The following is a 25,954-nucleotide window of genomic DNA, read 5'->3' on the forward strand; positions in this document are numbered from 1 at the left end:
CACACCACACACCAACAAAGTTGCCCACAATGAAAGTATTCATGCTCAGCATTTTGAAGTCTTCAAGTGGCCTCCTCAGTACTCTGACCTCAAAGCCATAAACCTTTGAGAAATTATATAAACCTGAATTGTGATATATCATGTAGATCTTCCAGTTGCACAACGTTTAGTGAGCCAATGCTCATGGAGAATGGCTGCTATGCTTATTTCAGGTGAGAATTTTGTTTTTAATGCCTTTATTTGTTGTTGCATAAAAAATAAAAGCCCTATTTAATTATATGCTGGAGTTTGCCTTTCTTGACAAATAATGCTGTGTAATTATTTAGTGTTTTCACCTTCCCACTATAACAAACTCCTCATATTTTAATTAGTGTCGTTAAAAGTAAATATTCAAATGTGTTATAAAATGGCAGTTGATAGACGTACAGACAGACAAATAGACAGATAGATAGATATTTACATTATTCCAGCATTTATTTACTTTTTTTGACATCAATATTAATGTGAGTGATGTAAATCTGGCAGGCTTAAAGCAAAACATTTATTTTAAGATTTAATACATTTGTTTAAACCCAGCAGTAAATAAACAGCAAAAATATAAAAATGTCCTGTGAATTTCAATACATAAGAATCAAATTATTCACAAAATGAGAACACTCAACTGTTGTTCAGACAAAAGTACTTAAAGTACAACAGTCCATCAACAGTAATGTAAGAGCAGATCTTAAACCCCAGTTTAATGATGATTAGACATGATTGCCAGGGATATCATGAATGAATGACAACATACGCATTTGAAACGATGTAATTAACCGTAGATCTTCTTGCATGTGATCAGGTATTGTGGATAAGCTTGTGTGTCATTAAAGATGACAAATAAAGTCGGGGAGTCGATCTGATCAGCCACGCTGTGGTATCTGACCGGTACTGAAGAATTCTCCTTAAGCGGAGCTGTTTTCATCTCATGTTTGCCCACGGTGAAGTCTCCGGTGAGCACTTTAGCCACAAAAATATACTTGTGCCCATCTGCATTGGGTGGGGAGTAGGTGTCTGACACAGAGAGCACAGCGTTTACCGCAAAGTAGACACCTTGACCATACACAGTCGCTGTGAGGGAAAAGACAACATCCATTTATTATTTTTAAATTCATATCAGTGATATTTTAGTATGATTACAGTTTTTTTTTTGTTTTTTTTTAGTTCATTCATATTGATTTATTTCTTATTTTTAGATTCTATAACGTTTAAATAAAGTATCACACACACATTTTTCTTCACACGTTCTTTTAAGAACTGGTTACTTAAAGGGTCTTTGGGGAACCAAAAATGGTTCTTCTATGGAATCGCTGCAAAATAAATAAATAAAAACTTTTAGAAGCTTTATTTTTATGAGTGTAACAACCTTCTATGCATTTGGATGATAGAGATGTGCCTGGTTAAATCCCAATGTATGAGCAATGCTAACAGTAAAGCCAACTCTAGCATACTTAACAGCATAATACCATTTTTTCCACAGAAGCTCCTGTTGAAGCCATGAATGCATATCTCCTTCACACTGGTTTCACTGGTGCCATGGTAGAGGATGCGTTCCACTTGTTGCTCCGAGGAGCACCGTTCAATGCTGGCCTTTTTCAACCTGTACTGGTCATTCAGAAGTTTATTCATGAGCTTCTCAACCTGAAAGTCAGCGTGAGAAATCAGTCAATAGTGGACATCATTCCTAACCGATAATTCAGTGTGCAAACGAAAAATGTTGAATCGTACCTTAATGATTCTGATTTTGTTGTGGTTGTCCTGAAGGGTGTCATAGAAGTCTTTGACCACCTCCTGAAATTCATCAGAATCTACATCCACGGTAGACACTTCAGGCATGCTGGACAGTAGGCTGTAATCTTCATCTAAAAAATAAACATCATTAAATTAATAATATCATTTCTATTAGGGATGCCAATTTAACATTCATTTAGGTGATTAATTACAAAATTCACACACAAATAATCATGTGCTGCAGTCACATTTACTGTTGATCTACATTTTTTTGTAGACTAAATGAAAATGAGGCACCAACAGCAAAAATGGTGGATAAACCATTGAACTGGACTTCACTCTTCCACATTAAGTATTCTTTATAAAAAGTATTCAATTTTGTATCCAGCCTCTCGCGGGGATTTTGGATGCCCCAACGCCTGTGAAGAGACGACTGAACGCCGGCGATATGTTATGGCGCCGTTTTATATTTATATTTAATATTTATATATAAACAATATGAATGTAAGCCAGAGGAGAACTGGCCCCCGACTGAGCCTGGGTTCTCCCAAGGTTTTTTTCTCCATCCAATCTGATGGAGTTTTGGTTCCTTGCCACTGTTGCCTTGATTTTGGCTTGCTCAGTTGGGGATATTTAATATTTAACAATATTATTGATCTGTGTTGTACTACTTTCATGTTATCACTGTGAAGCTGCTTTGATACAATCTGTATTGTGAAAAGCGCTATATAAATAAATGTGTCTTGACTTGACTTATTCTCCTTTTTGGGGATTTCATAGTGTTTATAAAAATTTGTACCTGTAGCATCCGTGTACAAGTCCTCTGTGCTTAGCCTTTTCCGTTTAATAGGCACAGATTTCCCAGATGCCAAACTATGTTCTTCCATCTTCTCAAAGTCAATGCTGTATGGCTGATTGTTGAACAAAATATCAATCTTCTTCTGCTTTATTCTCCAAGCATTCTCAATGAACACAGTGGCATCCGGTGGGTACGGTATCGCCTTAGATGACCCCTGCTCGTACCACACCCACTGCACGGCCTTTACGATTTCAGCGTCGTTCATCATGTTCTCCGTCCGTCTCAGGACGTTCTTCAGGTCAATCACGGCCTCAGAGACGTAATCTCTAAAGCCAGAGAGGATGGCGGTAGTGCCCTGGATGCTGATTTCTACGGCATGCTTCCTCTTAATGAGCTCTATGCATTTCTTCTGATGGGAGGAGAGTTTCCTCAAGTTTTTGTTCTCGATCTTCTCCTCACATTGTCTCATTCCAACCTTCTTGCCCAATGCAATGTCCACCCTTACAAGATCATGGTTGTAGTTAGCATATACGAAGATCTCGGCTGTATTGGATGACTTGATGGCGTCTTGCAAAGACATTTCGAACGCTCTCTCCATCTGCGTGTTGTCCTCGGTTGGCATGGAGTCTCTCTTGGAAAGTTCAAGAGCCGTCTGGATGTCCTCTGTTTCCGTGCTCTGGTTGATCTCCATTGAAAGCTGAATCGCCAATAAGAGGCTTGCGTCTTCATCCAGACTGCAGGCGTTCATGGGTGTAGAGGAGCTCTGCAGGTCAAGAGTCTGCAGTGAACGGGGTGAGTTGGCTTCATCTTCTGCCTCTGCTGAGGTCTCTTGGCTCTGGTCTGAATACAGATCTTGAGATTCAATGTCAATGGATCCTAAACTAGAAGGTTGGGGGTTTAAATCGCTGCCGATGACAGCCAACATCTTCTTAGCTTCTTCAATACGAGCTGAAAGACAGTAAAATCTTTAGTAACCTTCAACAGATTCCCATTGTATTTTATTTTCATAAAGTAAAGGACTGAAACAAGAGGATCTTGGTCCCCTCCAGTGGTGGAGGAAGTACTGAATCTCAGTACGCAAGTAAAAGTACAAACAACCAGATACATATTTACTTTAGTAAAAGTAGAAGTAACACAATGACAACCATACTTAAGTAAAAAGTACCTGATTTTAAATGGACTTTAAGTATTAAAAGTAAAAGTACTTGCATAACAATTGATTCTCTTAATGACTATTTTCTAATGATTAATAAAACGTTTAATTCTAACTCATTCAACCTAATACTCCTATAATGATGTTCAATAATGATGGAAAAAAAATGTCACCATTTCTGAAAAAAGCTTGCAATTAGGCAATATAAACCGTGCTTATCCTTACTAACTTATATGTTAATAACTATGTTTGGCAGTAAACGAGATTAATTTATGGTGTAATTCTGAACCTCTTGGCTTGCCATAATTTTAACCAAACGTACAGTATATTACACACGGTGTGTTTCCTATGCACGTAAAAACAAATTTTCGCATATAAATTGCACGATAAACACACTGCGTGCGAGACGCATTTAGTTGATGTATCTATGGCAACCAAACGTCACTGGTGAGACAAACGTGCAATGAACGGACGGTCAGATTACGTTTTGGCAGGGGAAAAACTGATCAGAAAATGTAACAGAAGTTGTAGAAATGTAGTGGAGTAGAAAGTATAATATTTGCTGCAAAATGTAACGAAGTAAAAGTAAAAAGTATGCACTATTTATTCTACTTAGGTAAAGTAAAGATACGTGAAAAATGTACTTAAGTAAAGAAACAAAGTATTTGTACTTCGTTACATTCCACCACTGGTCCCCTCCTAATTAAAAATCAATCACAATGACCTGAAGTACGTGCATCACTCGAGCTGTGCCCGTTCAGTACTCCAACATTGGATTCCTGAATGAAATTTGCACAGGAACTTCTCTGGAAGTTTTGACAGTGTGTCATTTTAAATGCCAGCTCCAATACGTCCTGTGGAAAACACAACCACAATCGACTATAAAGCATTACTGAGTATTTGAGATGCATTCAGATAAAGTGAGGCTGGATTCATTACATTGTCTTCTAGAGGCTCCCAGCGCACTTTCGACGTGTCTATGTAGACCTCGAATTTGGCCGTCATCTCTGCCAGTATGCTGATACCCTCCTCCTCCTCCAGCAGGAAGCGGGCAATGCCAGGCTGCTTGACCACAATGTTCCTTGTATAGACTGAGCCAATAATGGCACTTAATAACTCCGTCGCCGATTGACACACAGTCGAATCTCCCTGAATCTGCCAGTGAGATAAAGAGATTACAAGATGCATCTGTAAGCGTTATAGAAGACAATGATCGCACAATTCATAGTGGCATTGATTGTATATGTAAAAATTAGGGCTGTGAAATGATTAATCGCGATTAATCGAATCCAAAATAAAAGTTTGTGTTTACATAAGAGATGTGTGTGTAGTGTGTATAATTATTTTGTATATATAAATACACACATGTGCATGTATATATTTAAGAAAAATGTGTTATTAATATATCAAATATTTATATTAGGGCTGGGAAACGATTAATCGCGATTAATCGCATCCAAAATAAAAGTTTTTACATAATATATGTGTGTGTGGTGTGTATAATTAATTTGTATATATAAATACACACACATGCATGTAAACATTTAAGAAATATTTGCATGTATATACTTTATACAAAATTAATATTATACATAAATATAAATATTTGATATATTAATAACACATTTTTCTTAAATATAGACATGCATATGTGTGTATTTATATATATACAAAATACTTATACACACTACACACACATATATTATGTAAACACAAACTTTTATTTTGGATGCGATTAATCGCGATTAATCTTTTCCCAGCCCTAATTTATATTTATGCATAATATTAATTTTGTATAAATATATACAAAGTATATACATGCATGTGTGTGTATTTATATATACAAAATAATTATACACACATACATCGCGATTAATCGTTTCACAGCCCCAGTTAATTCACATAGGAAGGAATTATAAGCAAAAACAATTATATTAAATATATGAGTTGAACAAAATGTAATTATATATTGCACAATTTAACTTTATTATTTTACAGTCATTTTTTATCAATTTAATGCACCCTTGCTGAATAAAAGTATTAATTTATTTAAAATAATAATAATAATTTGACTAGTACCGCACCACTAGTACCGCACATGTCAATTAAATAAATCAAAAGAATGCAAACTTGGTAACTAACACTCAATCCATCTCCAGTCTCCAGTGGGAATAAGATGACCTCTCCCATGTCTGCCAGTAGATCTCGATGATGGAGTTGCAGAAATTGGAGCATTCCTGGTTCCATAGACAGGACTGTCTCCTTCTGGTGTGGTGTGCTGAGAAACTCAACGATCTTGTCTTTTTTGTCCTTTTCCATCCCTGTCAGGGTCACCACATTAATCATTCCACCAGTGTCGGAAACTTTGGCACAGCAGAAGTCCAGAGACACCAGAAAGTCCGACCACTCCTCTGAGAAGACCACGCTCTCGTATTCTTTGGCCATCGGAAGCGTAAACTCTGCTATCTGGGACTGTATCAGGTCTTGGGCCTGTTTGACTGCGCTACGGGATGAAGACGTTACAGTGACCATATAGTCTGACACACTGAAAGTTGATGGTATATCCTTTAAAGACAAGTTTAACCTCTTTTTAACATCCTCCCTCTTAAGAAACTCAGCTTTGAGTTCGTCATATGTAAGGTGCTCCTGCACAACACCAGTCAAGAATTCCAGAACTTTGTTCTTAAGTCTTTCAACCTCAATTTGGTCAGGACCTTTGATTTGGACGCCATCTTTTGCTAGAGTGACGTCAAATCGCAGATGAGCCTTTGTGAGGTTCTCAGGCAATTTACTCAAACTGAGCAGCTGATGTTTAGTGGCATCAGGTACAGATATAAAGCTAACACATTCCTTCTGGATAGATGGCTCAGTAGCAGATGCTGTAGTTGTGTTCGCTATATTTGTGGTGTCGCTATGTACTGAGGTGGTGCTCACCACTGGGTTAGAAACAGTAGGGCTTTGGGCTGAGACCATGTCAATTTGGTCAATCCCTTCCGTTAATGTTTCCCGTCTGTCTTGAGCGCTGCTCACAGATGACGGATCCACCGAAGCATGCAGGAAGTCAAAGTAAGGCTTGACTACTAAATCGGTCCCTTCCAAATTATGGGATTTTTGGAGAATGCAGTCCACAGCTGTAAAAGACAATGCTCAATTGAGATTCAGAACTTTAAAATAGGCTGCATTTACACTGCGGGTCTTGATGCCCAAATCCGATTTTCTGACGACCTGCTTACATCATCTTTTAAAAGTGACCCATTTCCGATTTTTGCATTCACACTATACACTGCTGAAACTACCAAATGCAGACGTTCTGATGGTTCTGAACCGGGAAATTAAGCAAAAAAGATCTGAGAAAATCGGAATCCATGCGTTTTTTTCCTGCTTACACGTTAACTGATCATATCCGATCTGTGCCACATAAGAGGAAAAAAATCAGATTTGGGTCACTTGAACCATGCAGTGTAAACGAGGCCATAGAGACTTCAATAAAAGTGACAAAAGAAGAAAAACATCTTGGCTTACATTTCACATCCTTAAATGTAACTTTAGCACATCCGTTAGCCAGCATGCTAACTCTGAGAACATCTGCCCCTCCACCACGACTACTCTCAAAGTAGAGCTCCAGCACATCCTCTGTGTGGGCAGGAGACAGATTGGCCACCAAAACCGAGTCTGTCGATTCTACCTGTTCCAGAGTGACCTTTGCTCCATTTAGACTCTTCTTGGAAACTTCGTCACTAAGCATCTGAAAATCTGTGGAATCACGTACACAATGACAAAATATTTAAGACAGACTATTATTGTAAGTAATTAGTATTATACATTCATTGGTGAATTTATTTGAAATGGTTCTAGTTGTGTCACATGATCCTTGAGAAAACATATGCTTCAAATGATTTGGTTGCACTATATTTTACAGTACATATGCATTTATAGTGTACTTAATAGTAATGTAAGGTAACTACATGGGTAACGGTTAGGATTGGGGCTAAGTACAGGGTTAGTAACTAGCTATTACTCAGTGTCATTACTACAATAAGCACATGCAAAACAGGACCATAAAATAAAATACTGTCACTTTTGATTAATTGAATACATCCTTACTGAATAATTAATTCCTTTTCTTTTTAAATTTACATTTTTTGAGACAATTAGATTCTTTTAAAACCGTTTTGATTGAAAAGTAGTCTGTGTTATATTTCTTTCCAATTGGTTTAATATTTTACTGTCTAACAAAAAGACACATTTTAAGTGTGGCTAAAGCGTGCTGTACAATGTAAAGTTGAACAGCTACAAACCTTTAGGCAAAGGTCTTTTTAGGTGTACTAGAACCAGGTCCTTGTTTGGAGATGGATACAAGGTGAAGTCTGTTTCAAATGCCATTCTAGTAATGTTTTCCATAAAAAGTTCCACATGGTCCAGGGAAGTGTGTGGATTGAGCCCTCTTAGCAACAGTTTTCCAGGGTCTTTTGGTGGTTTCCTTCGCAGTGTCAGTGTGGTATTGAAGAGGACATGGGACTTGGAGAGAACTCTCACAGCAGCTGGTGTAAGAGAAACAAGATCTTAATATGTTTTACGTATACATGCCTGTAATACTTTAATTTTAGAGAATCCATACTGAGGACACACAATATCTAGAATGGTATGGTAGTGATGTCTTACTCTCAGCATCTTCAAAAACTATGAACGCTTGGTTTCCATGTCTCTCCAATGAGACCAAGTTCCCTCCTCCAGAGCGTCGCTTGTTCTCAAAGTAGAGAGTGAGAAGGTCATCATCCATATCATCAGGAATATCAAGTACTTCCAAACTCCGCTCCTCCGGGCTATCAGCCATCCTAACATGAAACAACATAACATGAAGTATGAAGTTGAGCAAGTTGATAACTGACATTCCTGCCACAGTTACTAGCAAAACCTTATGTAATGTTACTGAAATAAAATAAATGAATTACAAGGTTAAAGGTTGCTGTGGTTGGGTTTATTTCGTTCCTTTTTGAGTGAAATGGGCAGATTTTGTGAGATTAACCTACCTATTGTATAATGTCTATTATTTGTATTGTTTTGTGGTTTTATTTATTGCTACAGTGTGTTTAGATAGATAGATAGATAGATAGATAGATAGATAGATAGATAGATAGATAGATAGATAGATAGATAGATAGATAGATAGATAGATAGATAGATAGAGTTAATATTAGATTATTATACATAGTTGGTAATCGGATGTTATGGAAATTGGATAATGGAAATCGTATGTCGTGTCCAATGCCAAGAAAGAGAAACTGAAAGGCTGACGCTGGAACATCGTACGGTAACTCTCAAAATATAATACAATATGAATATAAAGTGTGCACGAAAATGTTTGACCATACGTACATAATAATAACACTGAATAATATATATTGACAGTTAAATTGAGTAGACTCACATGAAAACTGCACATTCACAGGCCAACTGCTCCGACTCACTAACGTTAACGTTACTTCCTGCTTCGAGACAACACTGACACAACAAGTGACACTTGATAAAAAAAAAACACTTTAGAGATACAAATACAAAAATAAAAATTATAATAATAATAATAATAAATACATTTCTATTTGTAAATAAATGTTTATCGGACTTTTGTCAAAAACAAAACACATTGAATGACAGTGATATAGACATATTCCTAACAGTCAAATTTTCTAATAATTAATCAAGTTAAAAATACTTCATCAATATCTACACAAAATACGTACGGTTGCCGATAAATGGACTTTTATTGACGTCGCCGCGAGTTTTTCGCAGTGACATCGGGTATAAAATAAAAGTTTCCTGATAGACCAGTAACTGCGTATAATAATAAGCCCCTCCTACTAGTGTGTGACGAGCCCAGCTCATAGGCCCAGCTCAGGCGTTCATTTTGTCAATAACCCACTTCAACCAATAGCAGCGTGTGTTACTTTGATGTCGTCCTGTAAGTAATGCGCATGCGTGAACGCCAACAGCGTTTTGTAGCAAACCGAGGCTTCACGCGTGAAAGGTAATGCTTTTAAAATGTGTATTTTAAATAGTTGTAGATTCTGATAAACGAACTGAACACTGACATTTTTATATTCATTGAAGAATACATCTAGTTTTGTGTGTGATAGTTCTAGTACGTTACACACATTAGACAGTCCATCTGCACTGAATAGAATAAATCTCATAAGTGTTTTTTGGTAGACCAAATAATTTATATATACGTAATATTGTAAACTAATTAATAACAAATTATATCTAAAAAATCATATAATTGCACTTAATTAAAAAAAATGTAATAAGTAGTTGTGTATCTGTTTCAGGCAATGGATCCTCCGAAGGATATTCAACCTCCCAAACAGCAGCCAATGATCTATATTTGTGGAGGTAATAACACTCTTTCTGCATTAAGTTATGTCCGTCATGTGTTGTGTATTAGCCATTTTATAAATACAATCATGTCTTGTATAACTATGCAAACACAATTCCCATCATACAATGTCTCTGAGCAGTTGTGTGTTTTGCTCTTGTGTTTCAGAGTGTCACACAGAAAATGAGATCAAAGCTAGAGACCCCATCAGATGCAGAGAATGCGGTTACAGAATCATGTACAAGAAAAGGACCAAAAGATGTATCCTTTAAACTAAATAATGTTTAGAATTTGAATTGAATTGTTCACCCAAAAATGTCACTCACTCACATGTTCAAAACATAATTGTCAAACATCAAATGTGGTTAAATATTGTTTTTAAGTCAATATATTATATTTATTTTTTTGTGTTCTTGGTTTATGCCTGATGTTCTTTATATTTACCCTTGACTCCTGTTTCCAGTGGTCGTTTTCGATGCCCGATGAGATCCATCCTGCTGTTTTCCTGATCATAATTAGCCTTTTTTTTTATCTTTGATGTAAATACATGTATACAATTTGAATACGTAGTAATCAAAATTGAGTAAAAAAATTTACAAAAAAAATTCAAGTGTTTGTTTTTATTTTTTTTAAGGTAGAAATTGTTATTTTGGGATCGATTCATGTCTACTGACTGAGTTGTTCTTCTAAGATTTAGAATGGTTTAAGGTTTTTTCATTACAAATACAAATATTATGATCCATCATTAATAAGGTGTGATTACATTTGTGAAATATCCTGAGCCAATAGTAAGAAAGTTGCCAGTATTATAGAAATTATATGAAGCACAGAAGTCCCCTTCATATCAAGTAATTTTATGTTTCTTGTGACCAACAAATATTTGTGGGGAAATCCTGATCATGTGCAATCTTACTGAAATGACTGGATTTTGCCAAGAACGATAAATGTTATTGCACATTTATTGGATTGTAAAGTAAATTTGAACTAAAGAATGTAATAGTATTGTATTAATTTTAGTATATTCAACAAGTTTGTGTGAAATGTGATGATCATGTGATTTCAGAAAAGAGTATCTTGTGCTTCAGTGGATATTTCGCAAAAACAATTGAGCACCTGTACAAATGAATTCAGATGATTAAAATAGCTAACATTTGGACAGGTAAATGTTTTGAAATCCAAGCTTTTTTATTTACATGTTCTTAATGGGAAACATTTATTACAGTACGTTTTACTAGCAACTACAATATAACAAAACTCATCTATCCAATGTAAACACACTAGCATTAAATCAAACCACAACAATACAAATAATAAACATTGCACAATAGGTAGGTAGGTTAGTCTCACAAAATCTGTCCATTTCAATTAAATAAAAACCCTGATTATTGGAGTGTTTTACAAAAAAAAACTATTTCAGTCTTTCTACTTCTGAATTACAGTGATACAAATTTCACTGGCTGAACAGAATAACTGTCTTGTACTTGAAAACGACATTCTAGCAGGTCTACACAGACAAAGTTAAAAGTTCAATAAAGAGGGACAATAAAGAAATTCAAGAAGATAAAAATGAATGAATAAAACAAAAACTTTCACAGAAGAGGAAACGATAACACCATGTTTATAGATACATATACTCGCATTTCTGCTCTCTCCTATTTGATAGTTACTGAAATTTGTCTCAATCTTCCATCAAAAGTATTCAAATAAAAGTGATAGTTCACCCAAAAATGTTTGTCGTCATTGACATTAACGTAATTTCAGAAAAGAGTATCTTGTGCTTCAGTGGACACGTCGCAAAAACAATTGATGTTTTAATCAATTCAGATGATTAAAATTGTTAACATCATCGTCATTAACTGACATCAAAACTAGTATTCAAATGAAAGTGATAGTTTAATAATTAACTGGTGCTCAAGTTGTTTTTCCATAACGGTACGAGTTTCTTTCTTCTGTTGAACTGAAAAAGAAGATATTTTGAAGAATGTTGTAACCAGACAGTTAATGGTAACCATTGACTTCCATACTATATAAGTCAACTGTCTAGATATACATCATTCTTCAAAATATCTTTTTTTCTGCTCAACAGAAGAAAGAAACTCGTACAGTTTCGGAACAACTTGAACGTCAGTAAATAATGAAAAAAAATATTGTTTTGGGGTGACCTATCCCTTAAAGTCTAACGAGTAAGTTATTTGTTTGCTGCTTCGGTGAGATACACATTTAGCTTTAGGATGACAGTATAAAGCACGATAAGAACATTCAGGAGCCATAAAATCAACACGAGTCTCCGAGAGCACGCGTTGGCCGAAGGTCTCTGCAGCTGATTTTCTGCACAGTGAAATCCAGCAGGGCCTTCTGAACTCCCCTGGCTGCTGTTTCACAGGACAACCACCCCCACTCTGCAGCAGCAGCGCAGCCCCTCCCCCTCGGTGATGTCACAGCTCAGTGCACCCGGCAGGAGGTGTGTCTTCCTACTTCTGGCTTAGCCTGTACAGTTTGCGCAGGGAACAGGAAGAGAGGGAGTGTGTATGAGTGTTTGCGTGAGGACGAGAGCTCGCTTTACTCTGCTAGGGACTGAGGGCAGCCATGGGGAATTCACAGAAGAAGGCCCCCGGTCATGGAGAGGGAGGGGGGCCGCACTCTCAACCTGGGACCCCGGGGCGCAGGAGGAGCCATGGAAACAACACAGCCAACTCAAAGGAAGTCCAGGGGAAGAACACGGCAGTGAATGGCACCCTTCCAGCCGACAAGAGCCAGGATGAGCCTCAGGGCTCTAGTACTGCGTTCAGTGGTGGGGCGAGCTGTAATCTGGATGCCCCGTGTGGGGCCCTTCCTCCTCCACTAGCCAGGCTAAAAAACGAGGGCAATATGTTGTTCAAAAATGGACAGTTTGGGGACGCGCTGGAGAAATACACACAGGCCATCGATGGATGTATAGAAGCTGGTAGAGTACAAATATTCTCTTTGAGTATTTTAGTACATTTATTATGTGTTTATTATAATAGATATAACAGTCGTTTAATGTTAGCAAGATTATATACATGTTTTGGTATGTAAGGCGATTTTCTAGTATACAGACTTAAGATGTTTAATTATCTTGAAATGATACAGCCTATGCTTGTTAAAACAATATTTTTTAGCAGGTTTCGGTGTTAATAAACTGTAATTTATAGTACAGTGTAACTAAAGTACTGGATATTTCTAATAAACCTAAAGCACTCTGGTGGGGTATAGGTATTTATCTAAAAATAATATATATGTGTGTGTGTGTGTAAGCCTAACTTTAAATAAAAATTAGCATTAATTTGGCAGGGTGACGTTATGTATCTTCATACTTTTTTATGTCAGTATACTGACATAAAAGTGCTGGACTTTTCTAATTGTAATTAGCATATTTCAAAGATTCAGGTGGGGTAAATTATAAATGATGTCTGTTAAAATAGTATTTAACATTTTGATGTAACCAAGATGACCTTTTTTGACCATTGTTTTTATAATATACTGTGTTTTTCCCAATTAACCAACATGTTTTAATGAATCTGGCATCCTACTTAAATATCTATTGGGAAATAATACATATTCTCTGCATGTTAAAATATTATATTATATGCCACTATTGACAGTTTACAGCGTGTATTTTCATACTTTTTCATAGTTTTCGATATTTGGGGCGAAAAATCAACCAGCACATTTTAATTAGTCATTTTCTAGTGTGGACTACGAAAGCATCAAGTGCGCAAACATTGCATAGATCCTGTTCAGGGCTAGGTTTCCAAAGCCGGTTCGTAGAGAGGCTCAGCTGTTTACATTTCCAATGGAAAAGGTTTCGAGCTACTGCATTTTAGGGACAAGTGCTTCATTTTTATATTAGAAGTGAAAGTGTTTCACAAGAAACCTGCCAATTTCCGCCACATTGCATTGTGGGTGTGCCCGCTAAAGTTACGTAATGGGCCTTTTGAAAGACGGGATGTGCCTCAGCTTCCCCAGCGTGTTTTTTTTTTCTATGACTAGTTGGGTTTGTAACATGATATTAGGTGACTAACCAAAATGAATGGCTGCCTGCACTATGAACCCTTCCTCCTACGTGTATCCATGCAGAACTAAAGCTGCTTTCTTGGTCTATTTTCAGTGCTGTGCTTGTACTTGCAGGTATTGACAGCCCAGAGGATCTCTGTGTGCTGTACTCCAATAGAGCTGCATGCTACCTCAAAGATGGAAACAGCACAGACTGCATTCAGGACTGCACCAGGTTAACCTCACATTTCTATGCACACACTGTTCAATGGCATTCACCAAATAACAAGAGCCACGATGCTGCGTTTAGCTTGGATTTATGTGTGAGGTAATGCTGCAAGTGCGTCCGATTGTCTCAGTAAGATTAACACCCAATGCAGTTAGTTGCACTGTAAGGAGCTTTACCAGCAGACTGGTTATACAGACTGTTGCCATTTTCTGCTCTGTAAATAATACAGTTATTTTCATTCTGTCGATGAGTCTTGTAATCATCCACTGTCCTACTAAACGCCGTAGAGGAAAGACACGGGACAGTTTCAAATTGCTCAAAACACTCAAACACATGCAGCTTTATGAATGGCTAGCGTTAGAGAGTTAATTGTACGGCACAGGATCAGAGAGAGACCTTGATCCTCTGTGTCTCATCCTGTTTATTTATAGGTCCCTCGAGCTCCACCCCTTCTCCCTGAAGCCCCTCCTCCGGAGAGCTATGGCGTATGAATCTCTGGAGCGCTACAGGATGGCGTATGTGGATTACAAGACAGTACTGCAGATAGACATCAGCGTGCAGGCGGCTCACGACAGTGTGCACAGGTATAATGCAAAGCCCACGGGGACACTTACATTTTCTGAGTGTTTTAATGTTTAAAAATGCAGTTTATTAGTGTCATTCTGTAAAATTAAAATCTAAACATCCTTGAGAAGACACATTGCGTAAGAAGTTAAAGGAGCAGTTCACTTTTAAAAAAACTTTAATTAATTTACTCACCCCCATGTCATCCAAGATGTCCATGTCTTTCTTTCTTTAGTCGAAAAGAAATTAAGGTTTTTGATGAAAACATTCCAGGATTTTCTCCATATAATGGACTTCAATGGGGTCCAAAAGGTTCAAGGTCCAAATGAGAGTTTCAGAGTAGCTTCAAAGGACTTTAAACGACACCAGACGATGAATAAGGGTCTTATCAATCAAAACGATTGCTCATTTAATAAATAAATAACAAAGTTTAAGTTTTATAAGCACAAATGCTCGGCTTGCTCTGTTCTGTGATGTGCGTTCGTGACTCTCCTATTCAAACTCGTTTATCAAAATGAACAAATCTTTTTTCGAGTCATGACTCGAAGGGTCCGACCCTTATTCGTCGTCTGGTGTCGTTTAAAGCCCTTTGAAGCTGCACTGAAACTCTCATTTGGACCTTGAACCGTTTGGTTCCCATTGAAGTCCATTATATGGAGAAATCCTGGAATGTTTTCATCAAAAACCTTAATTTCTTTTCGACTGAAGAGAGAAAGACGTGGACATCTTGGGTGACATGGGGGTGAGTAAATTATCAGCAAAAGTTTTTTTTTTTAAAGTGAACTACTCCTTTAAGACTACACACTTAGAAGAAAAGGTTCTATATAGAACCTTAAAAGGTTCTAAACCGCTACGTATTTGGAACCCCTAAAATGCAATGCATGTGAATGATCACAAAATTCAAGATATGGTGGTTAAAAAATTTAATTAATTAATCACGCGAAGAATGCCATTTCAGTTTTTGTCCTCCAAAAATCTGCATGATTAAAATGTGATATTAAGTTACTATAACAGTTTATAATATATATGTATAATAATTTAATAACAACTACAAAATGTAATATATGAATAAATAATAATAGCTTTTAAAGAACCTTTGTGCCAAAGTGTTCTTTCTTGTCATTATTGAACCTTTTTTAGCATAAAATGTGCTTTGGAGTTGAGTAAAGAACCCTATGCTACGTATATAGAACCTTTTTTCTAAGAGGATTTGGAATGTTTATGCTTCCATTGATAGTTTTTTTCACTCTAACAACAAATTTTACTCATTGATTTTACTCGTATTTTGCATTATTCATTATGTTGTGCTTTAGGGTTACATGAAATGTCTTTAAAATGAACATTGAATACATATTTTTTTTTCTTGCATTGTTAAAAACATAACAAAAACAAAATAGGATATCAACCATTAGGATGAAAAGTGAACTTTAAAGGGGTGATGAACTGAGAAATCAAATTTTCCTTGAGCTTTTGACATCTAAGAGGTCATCATATTATAAGAATATCCTGTAAGTTTCCGAACTGAAAACGTCCTTGTTAGTCCAATAAAAGCTTTTATTGACACCAGCCTCAGCAAACAACTTGTTTTTCAAAGTGGGGAACTATGACGTCAAAGAGGATAAAACACCACCCCCGCAGGTCATCAACGCCAACTTCAACACGGCTGTTAGCCCCGCCCACCAATTTGCGCATTACACGCATAGCTAAATAACATAGATGCCTACCTCGTGATGACAAACCGGATCGAGCTACCGAGCAATACAGAATATTGTGCAGCGCCTGGTTGTGGAAGAAGACAGTCACTGCATAAGTTTCCTCTGGATCCCAATAAAAACATTGTCAGTCTGTTCGCTTCATTTTACTGAGGATTGTTTTGTAAACAAGACTGGATTTGCAGACCGATTAAGAGTAAAGAACGGTGCTGTGCCGTCTATATTGGATCTGACAGGAATTGTGCAACACACGGACACTAGGTTGAATCATTCCGGTTGCCATTTTAAAACATTAGACGTTTTCAAAACAATTTCCTCAAGTGCATCGACGGGTGAGTTGAAACTCATTATAATATGCAAAACTGTTCTCCACTCACAGCAGTGGGCGTTTACTTCCAAGTCTTCAGTGCGAGACGCCCATAAAAACAGAGCGTTTTTCAGCTAGGCTAAAAATTTGAGTACAAAATAGCCTATCATTTATTCATTTTGATGTTTTTGATTGCAAAAACCAAGCGACGTCATAAGTTTACCTCAGACAACAATATAATAAAATTTAAAAAGCCAGTTCATGACTCCTTTAATATTCAAGATGTATTGTCTGTAAATAAGTAGTTTTTTTTGTCCTCAAGTCAATAGATCTCATTTCAAGGATGTTTAGATATGTTTAAGTACTTAAAGCTACACTGTGTAACTCTTTTAGTTTATTCTTAGCTAAAAACACTTGGTTCTTTCAAAAATATATGTGTTCATTAATGTATATTTACTTCGTTCAAGTAATAAAGTATTCTCGTGAGTGTATAATATGTCATTGAAAATACATACGGGTAAGGGGTTCTGATGTCGGTCGCCATGTTGCCCCTCCATCTTGAATGTACATTAGCCAATTCAAGCTTCGCCTTTCGCGTTTACGTTTGAGTTAACACTCATGGACGAGGTCGAACTGGAAGCCATGTTAATCTTGGACTACATTGGCCACCGTAGGAGTTAAAACGAAATCGGAATTGAGAGGAACAGAAACTAATATTCACTGAATGATCATATACCTTTTCACCACTAGATAGGGGTAAAAATCACACAGTGTAGCTTTAAGAAATCTTCGAGATGAAATGGTAAAAATCTGTTCTGTGTTTGCTATGTGTTCTCAGAATCACTAAAATGCTGATAGATCTGGACGGTCCTGACTGGCGAGAGAAGCTTCCAGAGATACCAAAGGTTCCGCTTTCTGCCCAGCAGCACCGTAAAGATGAACCCAGTGCAGAGGTTCTGCAGGCCCGCGCAGAGAGAGCAGAACAGGAGAAGGGTGAGTTAGACCACAACTCAATCAAAACCAACACTAAAAGATAAAAGTGGCCAAACAGAACAGTTTTTTACTCAATAGTGATGCTTCTCTTGGAAAAACACAACCCTGCTGAAAGATCCAGGGAAAAGGTCACCAGCAAAAGGTATGGTTTGTATGCTGGGACCAGCTTGGGATGCTGGTGTGCTGGTCGACCAGCATATATTGTCTTTTGGAGGCTGCTATGATCCCAGCAAGACAACAACAAAACTTGTGTACGTGTTACATAATTTATTAGTGTGTGTTCGTAGTTAAAGGGGTGGTTGATTATGATTTCACTTTTTTGAAATCTGGGAATTTAAAATTTGGCGGCTTCACAATAGAGCCAGACCGATATATCGGCTGGCCGATATTAGGCATTTTCCATAATATCGGTATCGGCAGTTATAATGGCCGATAAATTAATAATTAAAATATAAAATAAAAACGGACTGAACACGCTTCAATCATCTCTCCTTGGCCTGTTATATTGTAAATGTATGTTTTACAATTTGCAGTATGAGGTTATCTATTGCTAAATTATGGCTCATCATAGACTAGCTAACCACAAAGCTAGCTAACGCCACTATCATCAGTGGAAGACCGCTAACGTTAACATTAATGAGCTTGGAAACCACAATGAACTTTTTCTGCCTAAATAAAATAATTATTACCGTATTTCTAACTAGCATATCTCTAGTTACAGTCCCTGCATTGTAAAATGTAAGTTATACTTGCGAGGAGTGAACATTTAGACATAGAGAAAAAGTATCAAACGTATCTTGTGCAGAAAAGTTAGCTTTTCTTTTACACGTGTGTGAAATCCAACAATATTTAATACAAAAAAAAAATATCGGCCGATATATCGGAATATCGGATTTTAAAACCCCAAAATTTTTGTATCGGTATCGGCCTTCAAAATCCTTTATCGGTCGGGCTCTACTTCACAACCAGAAGCTCTGCAATGTTTTGGCACCATTGATTCTTACTGTGATTGACGACACGCTGACTGTTCCAAGATGGCGTTCGATGTGGATTTATCAAGCGGCAACATTCTAATCTGAAAGACCCGGAAGTGCGATAAACTGCAATACATCTCAAATCCGCTAGAGGGCGGTCCCAAAAGGGAGCAAATATCCATAGACGTCATGTTATAATGTCCGTTTTCACAGCATAAATTCATATGTTTACAGTTTGGTCCCATGGACTTTTATTGTAATCTTCAATATGTTCCGCGTGCCTGACAACTGAGAGGGGGTGAACTCGTTAGTTTAGATCATATTTCGATATAAAACGTATGACAAATAAGGGCGGTTAACTTTGATTGACAGCTGATAACGGGCTGCGCCGAGTGAATTTGACATCTCGGCCATGATCTGACACAACACATCAATCATACCACCTCTGTATCCTTTCTGAAACTTTTGTATTTTGTATTTTCCAAGATTTTCCAGTATGGCGCCGCCCATACCCCCCATAAACAGAATCAAACCCGTTCTTCAGAGAGTCTATGGGTGACGTCACAGACGCTTTGTCTACATTTTTTTATACAGTCTATGGGATTTATATATCTATGTTTAATGGGTAATGTAGTATGTTAAACATGACTATTTAAAAGCTGAAAAAATGCAGGCTGACGGCTTCAGCAGAAGCAAATACCATGGATTACTAATCTCGTAGCTCACATTAGGTCTGTCTTTAAAGGTTTATAAGATAGCGTTCAAAATCATTTTGAGTTTTTACTTCCTGAAGCCAACTGTTGCACTCTATTGCTTGAGGAATTTGCTGCACAACATGCTTTCAAGAATGTCATGAGACGAAACACTGTAAAGGAAAGGTTGTGCGGAAAACCTTTATATGGAGGTGTTTGGGAGTGTTTTACGCAAATTACTATCCTGCAGTCGCTCATTTAAAAAATGTAAATCCATTAGCATTACAATAACTTAAGAACAAGTTTAATTGCATAGATGGAAATGTTTCGTGAGCCGTTCTCCTGTGCATATAAATATGAATAATCCATTCAATTGTTATTGAATGAGATGCACTGATTGGACTAGTACGGGTTGTAGCAAGCACGGTTTTAATAACTCACGCCAACCAGTATAAACTAGTCTCAACCTGCTAGGATATTCATGCTGAGGTTATGAAAGCTGGTTGCATGGATTAAACAATGCTTTTAAATGCCGTAACACCACAGAACTACAAATGCAGGCCGGTGCTGATAAATAATACAGTGTGACGCTGACAAAAATAAACCTGAACAATGATAATAATAGACATCTAATGGAAATCCTTTGCATGTGAGGTTTATATTTTTGCTGTCTCCATGTTTATAATAATTATGTAAGTTTCAGTCACGAGCAGCATCTAACAGCATTTGTCAGCATGGCAATCAATTATGCAAAGGAGTAACATAGTCAGCTTTCATCGTAATGGAACCAGACAGCTCCGGTTTCATTCTGAACTTAGAAAGGAAAACCCACATGATCACACAGCACACATCAGCAGCACCTGATCACATTAACAATGGGTCAACCTTTGCTCTGTTGTACTATGAGCCAGATGATGTCATAATAATGGGAGTATTCCCACAGCATTACTGGAAATGAGAAGAACTATGGCAAACATTCTGCTACATACAGTAACATACTGTGTAGTGTAGTGCATCTCTTTAGTGTAACTCTAACGATAACATGTTCAGGTCTCATTTTAACCTAAAACCGAAAGAAAAATTCCCAGTGTTGTTATTAATACTAAAACGAAATCTATTAAAAAAAGGATTTATGTAACTGAAATAAAATGAAAGACAAATATTAGATGAAAAACACGTAAACAAAACTATAAATGTTGCAATGGGAACTAACTGAAATTTGACGTTTTAAACTGAATGTTTAAGTTTTAACTTTTAAGTTCTACTAAAACTAATTTTAAAATGCTATAATAATAAAATAATATAATAATAAAGCTAAAGACAAAAGCACACACTAATATTAAAATGAAAGCGAAATTATACAGATAAAAGCGCATTCAAAAATATCAATAAATACTGTAGTGCAATGGTATATAAATATTAATAAAATAACACTGGAAATTAAACTTTTCATAAAGAAAAAAATGAAGCCGATTTGTACGAGCCTTGAGATTGTATCTATGAATTCCGACATTATTTCCATGACAATTCTCACAATAACTATGATTTTTGATTTGTTTATTTCAATTATAAAAAAATTTAAAAAATCTTGTTGCATTACGATAATGAGAATTTGACTGGAAAGTGTGTTTAAAAATCATGAAAATATATTTTTTTAAACTATTTTGAATTGATGGGTTTCGTTACATCCTATTTTGAATTGATACATTTCGTTACATTCGTTACATCAATGATAACTGATAAAAAATAAGGTGACGCCTCTCTGTCTTGGGACGGAAGTTTAATTCTACTGTATCTACTTTTTTCACAGCCAGAAAAGCAGAGGCTCGATTCACATTGATGAAACAAGAAGGAAATGAACTAGTGAAGAATAGCCAGTTTCAAAGTGCTGTGGATAAATACAGTGAGTGTCTGGCTATCAAATCTGACGAATGTGCCATCTACACCAACAGGTAAACATGCCCAATTGAGCAGGTGAAAACAGGCTTCTATTTAAAATGCTTTACAACTGTTTTTAGTGAACTGTGTTCAGAAAAAAAGCAAACCACATACTATTTCAGCAGTATGTCTATTGTACTGTGTGCACTGCAGTATGCATATTTTGGTATGCATGGAAAAGCCAAATTATTAATTAAATGACTTACTACTTGCCAAAATGTTAAAGGGATCATTCATTTTGAAATAAATTTTTGATATGTTTTAGCTTACCTCAAGGGCATCCAAGATGTAGGTGTCTTTGTTTCCGCAGTAGTTTCAATTTTGACATTGTTGTCTATCAGTCGTATAATGGAGGTCTATGGTCACCACCTCAAAGAGCATGCACAGAGAAGACCAAATTAAACATGATTGAATGACTTGAGGTAAGATAAACATATCAAAAATTAATTCCAAAGTTAACTATCCCTTTAAGTATATAACACAGCACACTGTGCAGAAAACTGTATCCCACAATCCAATGTGCATGAATCAACCTGACAAATATTCAGTCGGTGTGTTCAAGAATGGTCCAGTATGACGAATTATCAAATGAATGTTTCATTTTGAAAACGCTTAATTAAAAAAATGGAATAAACATAGATCACGTGAAAACCAGTGTTGTTATTGTTAATTAAAATTCAATTTGTTTTTGTTAAATTAACTAAAGCCGAAATATATAATCTGATAAATATCGGATGAGAAACTTAATGAAAGAAATGGGAAATGTTGCCTTGACAACAAGCTGAAATAAAATGTAAATTTTAAAATTGTCGCATGAAACAGAATTTGCAAGAGTCATTTCTTTGACTTGATTCTGTTCATAGGGAATTGATTGGATCATTGTGGTTTTCTATAGCTATGATCTCATGTGATTGACAGGTTGTCCCATCCTCATGCCAGTAAACACGTAATGATGGAGAGGAAGTTATTTTTATGAAATATTATGAGGGCACATGACTTTTTTTTTTTTAATGATGTGCACGGATAAATAATTTATAATAATAATTAAAAAAGATTTCTTGGTGACTTTAAATCTAAAATAAAAATTTAATAGAAAACTTGACAAAAAAATGACAACAAAACAAATTTAATAAAAACTTAAAATATATACTTAAAAATATAAAACAATACTATAATTGTTTAGAAATAATACTAAAATAGCACTGGTTAAAGCCATATGCACATGAATGTTTGAAATGTTGCATAATGCATACTGTCCGACATACTGTACGTGGGTTAGTATACACTGCGCAGTAAGAAGCAAGCCATACTCTAGTATTTACAGTCGCAGTTTGCTGCTTCGCAGTTCACATTAAATACTAGCAATGAATCCTGAATAGCTGTCCATGTTGTCCTGTCTCTCATTTGATCGAGCCTTCGAGAAAGTGCTGAGACTGGAGCTGCTCAGATGAAGCTATTCAGTCAGCAATCAGCTCGGACAAGCCAGGCCGCATTGCTGAATGAGAAATGTCTGTTGTGTTTTCCAGAGCTCTGTGCTATCTCAAGCTGGATCGCTTCGCAGAAGCCAAACAGGACTGTGATTCGGCACTTCAGATCGAGCCAAACAATAAGAAAGCATTTTACAGACGTGCACTGGCACACAAAGGCTTGAAGGTTTATATTTTGTCTTAACGGTGAAAAGGGAGTGTCTCTCCTTTATTTTTGTGCATTTTACCGTGGTTAATCAATCCATTCCAAACATTGTAAATATTTATTTTGTGTGCAGTAGAGAATAAACTGACTAGTAGTAGCACTACTGTAGAAAGAGTTTAGATGGTCTGTCTATATGTTTTCTCACAGGACTACCTGTCAGCCAGCACTGATTTACAGGAAGTACTGCAGTTGGATCCAAAAGTGCAGGAGGCCGAGCAGGAGCTGGAGCTGGTGACTAACCTTCTAAGAGAAAGTCTACTGGCTAATTCCCAAGGTAAACTCTCACTAGCCAATGAATCAAACACAGTTTAGACTATAGGAAATCAGTTCCTTGGTACAAAATTGTTTCCTAAATTGCGATGTGATGTTATTCCAGTGAAAAGCAGTTTGTATGGCTGTATCCAAAATCACTATAAAGCGCTGCAGTGATGACGTATTATTGTAGGACAACCCGGAAGTTCGCTTCACGCTTGTTCACTCGACAAAACCCAGTGGACTTTGGATTATAATAATATAGTCCTGTGCTAAAAGGCATTTTTTTCAATTTTTTTTTTTTTTTTGTTTTAACGGGCTCTGACATGACCCAGTACCCAAAATACTAGCGCACAGGAAACAAAAAATTTGAAGAAAAAAAAAAGCCGATTATCACCATTTTGCAAGATGTAAACAACACTGGTCCAGAAGCACTTCCTGTTTCAGTTTTTTTAACACTACATAAAAGCTGGGATAAAATACAACCAATAGAACATTTAAAACTGAATAAAAAATTTAAACAAACATCTTTAAGATGTTTTCTTTACATGTGAAATACCGAAAACAGTTACAAACTAAAGCAGTTTCTGGACCAGTGTTGTTTACATCTTGCAAAATGGTCTATATTATCACAGGACCTCAGTGTTTGGTGAAATATGGTAACTTATGTCATTTGTGGCGAAATGTTTACTATACAAATTGTTACAGACATGGACGATTCGCAGACAACCTCCGCAGTGATAACAAATGACTAATGTTAGAGAGGTCACTGCTAGCGAATAGGGCTTTTGTCATGGAATAACCTTAGTTTACAAACTAAGAGTTAAAGTTTGAACGTTCTTGTTGCCTTATCATTTATTTTCAAGATCTGAGGTAAACCATTGTCGCTTATATTATGGCTGTTAAAGTTTAAACTAAAGCAAATATGACATTCAAATTCAAATTAAACCATTTTTGCGTAACTTACCTGAGATCATCATTGAGCTGTAGAGTCACATCACAGAAAGAGAAACGATAACAAAAAAAGAATCATTGCGGCGTCTAAACAGTAAACGTTAGTCTGGTAATGTTGGTTAGCACATGGTACAGTTATTACTATTTTAGCCTACATGTTTATATTTAAGCAATATCACAACAGCACGTTAATACTGAGTAACTTAAGTTACATGTTACACACAGTCATTTCTCCTTTTACTATGTCTATTCTTATTTTTCACCAACAAAACAGCTGTGGCGCCATACAATAAATCAGTAACGATACTTTTTGAACGAATTGGTTACTGTACCGCCACCTACTGGCGTAACAGCGTAACCTGCAGAAAGAGTCTCAGAAAAATTGCCACAACTAATATAATTAGTATAATATATATATATATATATATATATATATATATATATATATATAAGCATCATAAATTATCATAAATTGAAAAACTCTCTCTCTCTCTTAAAAAAATCTCTTATAAAACTCCATGAGATAATCCCTGTGATGTCATGTGAGTGACAGTCATCAGAGAAGAGAAGAGATGTCATTGGGGTCAGAGGAAGGGGAAGTTATAAGATTATGATTATGAGGGCACATGATGAAAATGATGTGCACTGGTATCATGGTGACTAGTTGCCTTTAAAGGGGTCATGACATGTTTTTTTGTTTTGTTTTATTATATTTTATACATGATGCTGACTATGATTGTTTCCTCTATGTAGGCTGACATCGAGACAATAAATAATGAAGTGAACAGAGAGCTACAGGAAGAACAGAGCCTCCTTCATTAAAGACAGACACAGCGGATCCAGCGAGCCTGAGAATCCCAGCTCTGAGATCCCACAGTCCCGCCAAGAGGCTCCATTCATCTTTGTGTAGACTGTCATGCGCCGCAACTAAAGTTTCCCTTCCAACAAACACTCATCTCACGTTCTTCTAGGAATATTGTGTCTGATGCAATGCTGACATGCAGCGCATGCAAACGGTTCATAATCTCTAACTCTGGCTTCAATAGGCACGTGTGAGCATGGCACGGCTGGGAAGCGTGTAACAAACGGGATTATGGAGTTGTACTAATAAGAGAATGTGCCTTTTATAAGAAGCTGTGGCTCACATATGGAGTGATTTAACACTCTCAGATGAAATTGTAAAGGAACGTTTAATTTGCTACATTTAAAATGTCTCATTTCTCAGGATTTAATATATTTTTAATAGCTATTCCATTGTTATGTAATTTAAGAATACATGTAGCTCATGTGGTGTATTTTTTTTGTTTTGTTGACATCTTCCAGCCTTCAGCCCAACTATTGTCTCAATATGCATAAATAAAACTAGATCTCACAAGGTATGAATGTACAAAAATAACATGAGATGTAGTTTTTTCTTTGGGATGTCAGCAACAGAAATGTTTCAGTTAAACATATTTGCATCAGCTAAATAAATGGCTTTATAAACTTCTTAGGTGATGAATGTTTGCCATTTAGAAATTATGTCTTATAAAACAAATGTT

At 36.4% G+C, this 25,954-nt stretch overlaps 3 protein-coding genes across 4 annotated transcripts; 2 read left to right on the forward strand and 1 right to left on the reverse strand.

Annotated features, from left to right (window-relative positions):
• Positions 1–451: 451 nt before the first annotated feature.
• Positions 452–9,557, reverse strand: parp10 (poly(ADP-ribose) polymerase family member 10). Of its 2 annotated transcripts, XM_039681136.2 has the most exons (12): positions 9,461–9,557; positions 9,148–9,221; positions 8,382–8,554; positions 8,018–8,260; positions 7,242–7,472; positions 5,862–6,850; positions 4,659–4,874; positions 4,444–4,573; positions 2,567–3,514; positions 1,765–1,898; positions 1,503–1,677; positions 452–1,107 (listed from the first exon to the last, which is right to left on the reverse strand). In XM_039681136.2, coding segments are annotated over exons 2-12 (3,540 nt in total). In that variant the 5' UTR covers positions 9,150–9,221; positions 9,461–9,557; the 3' UTR covers positions 452–808. The 2 variants fall into 2 exon arrangements, with proteins under 2 accessions (XP_039537070.2, XP_039537071.2); XM_039681137.2 differs by lacking the exon at positions 9,461–9,557.
• A 30-nt stretch (positions 9,558–9,587) lies between these two features.
• Positions 9,588–10,751, forward strand: polr2k (RNA polymerase II, I and III subunit K). Its single transcript, XM_039681111.2, has 4 exons — positions 9,588–9,744; positions 10,046–10,109; positions 10,261–10,353; positions 10,556–10,751. Exons 2-4 carry the CDS (start codon positions 10,049–10,051, stop codon positions 10,576–10,578), a joined length of 177 nt encoding a protein of 58 aa, XP_039537045.1. The 5' UTR covers positions 9,588–9,744; positions 10,046–10,048; the 3' UTR covers positions 10,579–10,751.
• A 1,816-nt stretch (positions 10,752–12,567) lies between these two features.
• Positions 12,568–25,902, forward strand: spag1a (sperm associated antigen 1a). The gene is made up of 8 exons (XM_039681018.2): positions 12,568–13,036; positions 14,242–14,341; positions 14,767–14,919; positions 17,757–17,911; positions 21,388–21,529; positions 23,042–23,168; positions 23,355–23,481; positions 25,167–25,902. Exons 1-8 carry the CDS (start codon positions 12,679–12,681, stop codon positions 25,169–25,171), a joined length of 1,167 nt encoding a protein of 388 aa, XP_039536952.2. The 5' UTR covers positions 12,568–12,678; the 3' UTR covers positions 25,172–25,902.
• The last annotated feature ends 52 nt before the right edge of the window (positions 25,903–25,954 follow it).

This window comes from Pimephales promelas, chromosome 18, assembly GCF_988280905.1.
Source record: "Pimephales promelas chromosome 18, fPimPro1.hap1.1, whole genome shotgun sequence".
Taxonomy (NCBI): domain Eukaryota; kingdom Metazoa; phylum Chordata; class Actinopteri; order Cypriniformes; family Leuciscidae; genus Pimephales; species Pimephales promelas.

Excerpts from the sequence above, each read along its gene's own strand:
- spag1a (XM_039681018.2), top strand. The coding sequence starts at position 12,679 with ATGGGGAATTCACAGAAGAAGGCCCCCGGTCATGGAGAGGGAGGGGGG. Across the intron at positions 13,037-14,241 it reads CGATGGATGTATAGAAGCTG|GTATTGACAGCCCAGAGGAT; the intron begins GTAGAGTACAAA and ends TTGTACTTGCAG. Across the intron at positions 23,169-23,354 it reads TGGCACACAAAGGCTTGAAG|GACTACCTGTCAGCCAGCAC; the intron begins GTTTATATTTTG and ends GTTTTCTCACAG.
- parp10 (XM_039681136.2), bottom strand. Across the intron at positions 3,515-4,443 it reads GAGTGATGCACGTACTTCAG|CTCGTATTGAAGAAGCTAAG; the intron begins GTCATTGTGATT and ends ACTGTCTTTCAG. Across the intron at positions 1,899-2,566 it reads CTTGTACACGGATGCTACAG|ATGAAGATTACAGCCTACTG; the intron begins GTACAAATTTTT and ends TTTATTTTTTAG.
- polr2k (XM_039681111.2), top strand. The coding sequence starts at position 10,049 with ATGGATCCTCCGAAGGATATTCAACCTCCCAAACAGCAGCCAATGATC. Across the intron at positions 10,110-10,260 it reads AATGATCTATATTTGTGGAG|AGTGTCACACAGAAAATGAG; the intron begins GTAATAACACTC and ends CTTGTGTTTCAG. Across the intron at positions 10,354-10,555 it reads CAAGAAAAGGACCAAAAGAT|TGGTCGTTTTCGATGCCCGA; the intron begins GTATCCTTTAAA and ends TCCTGTTTCCAG.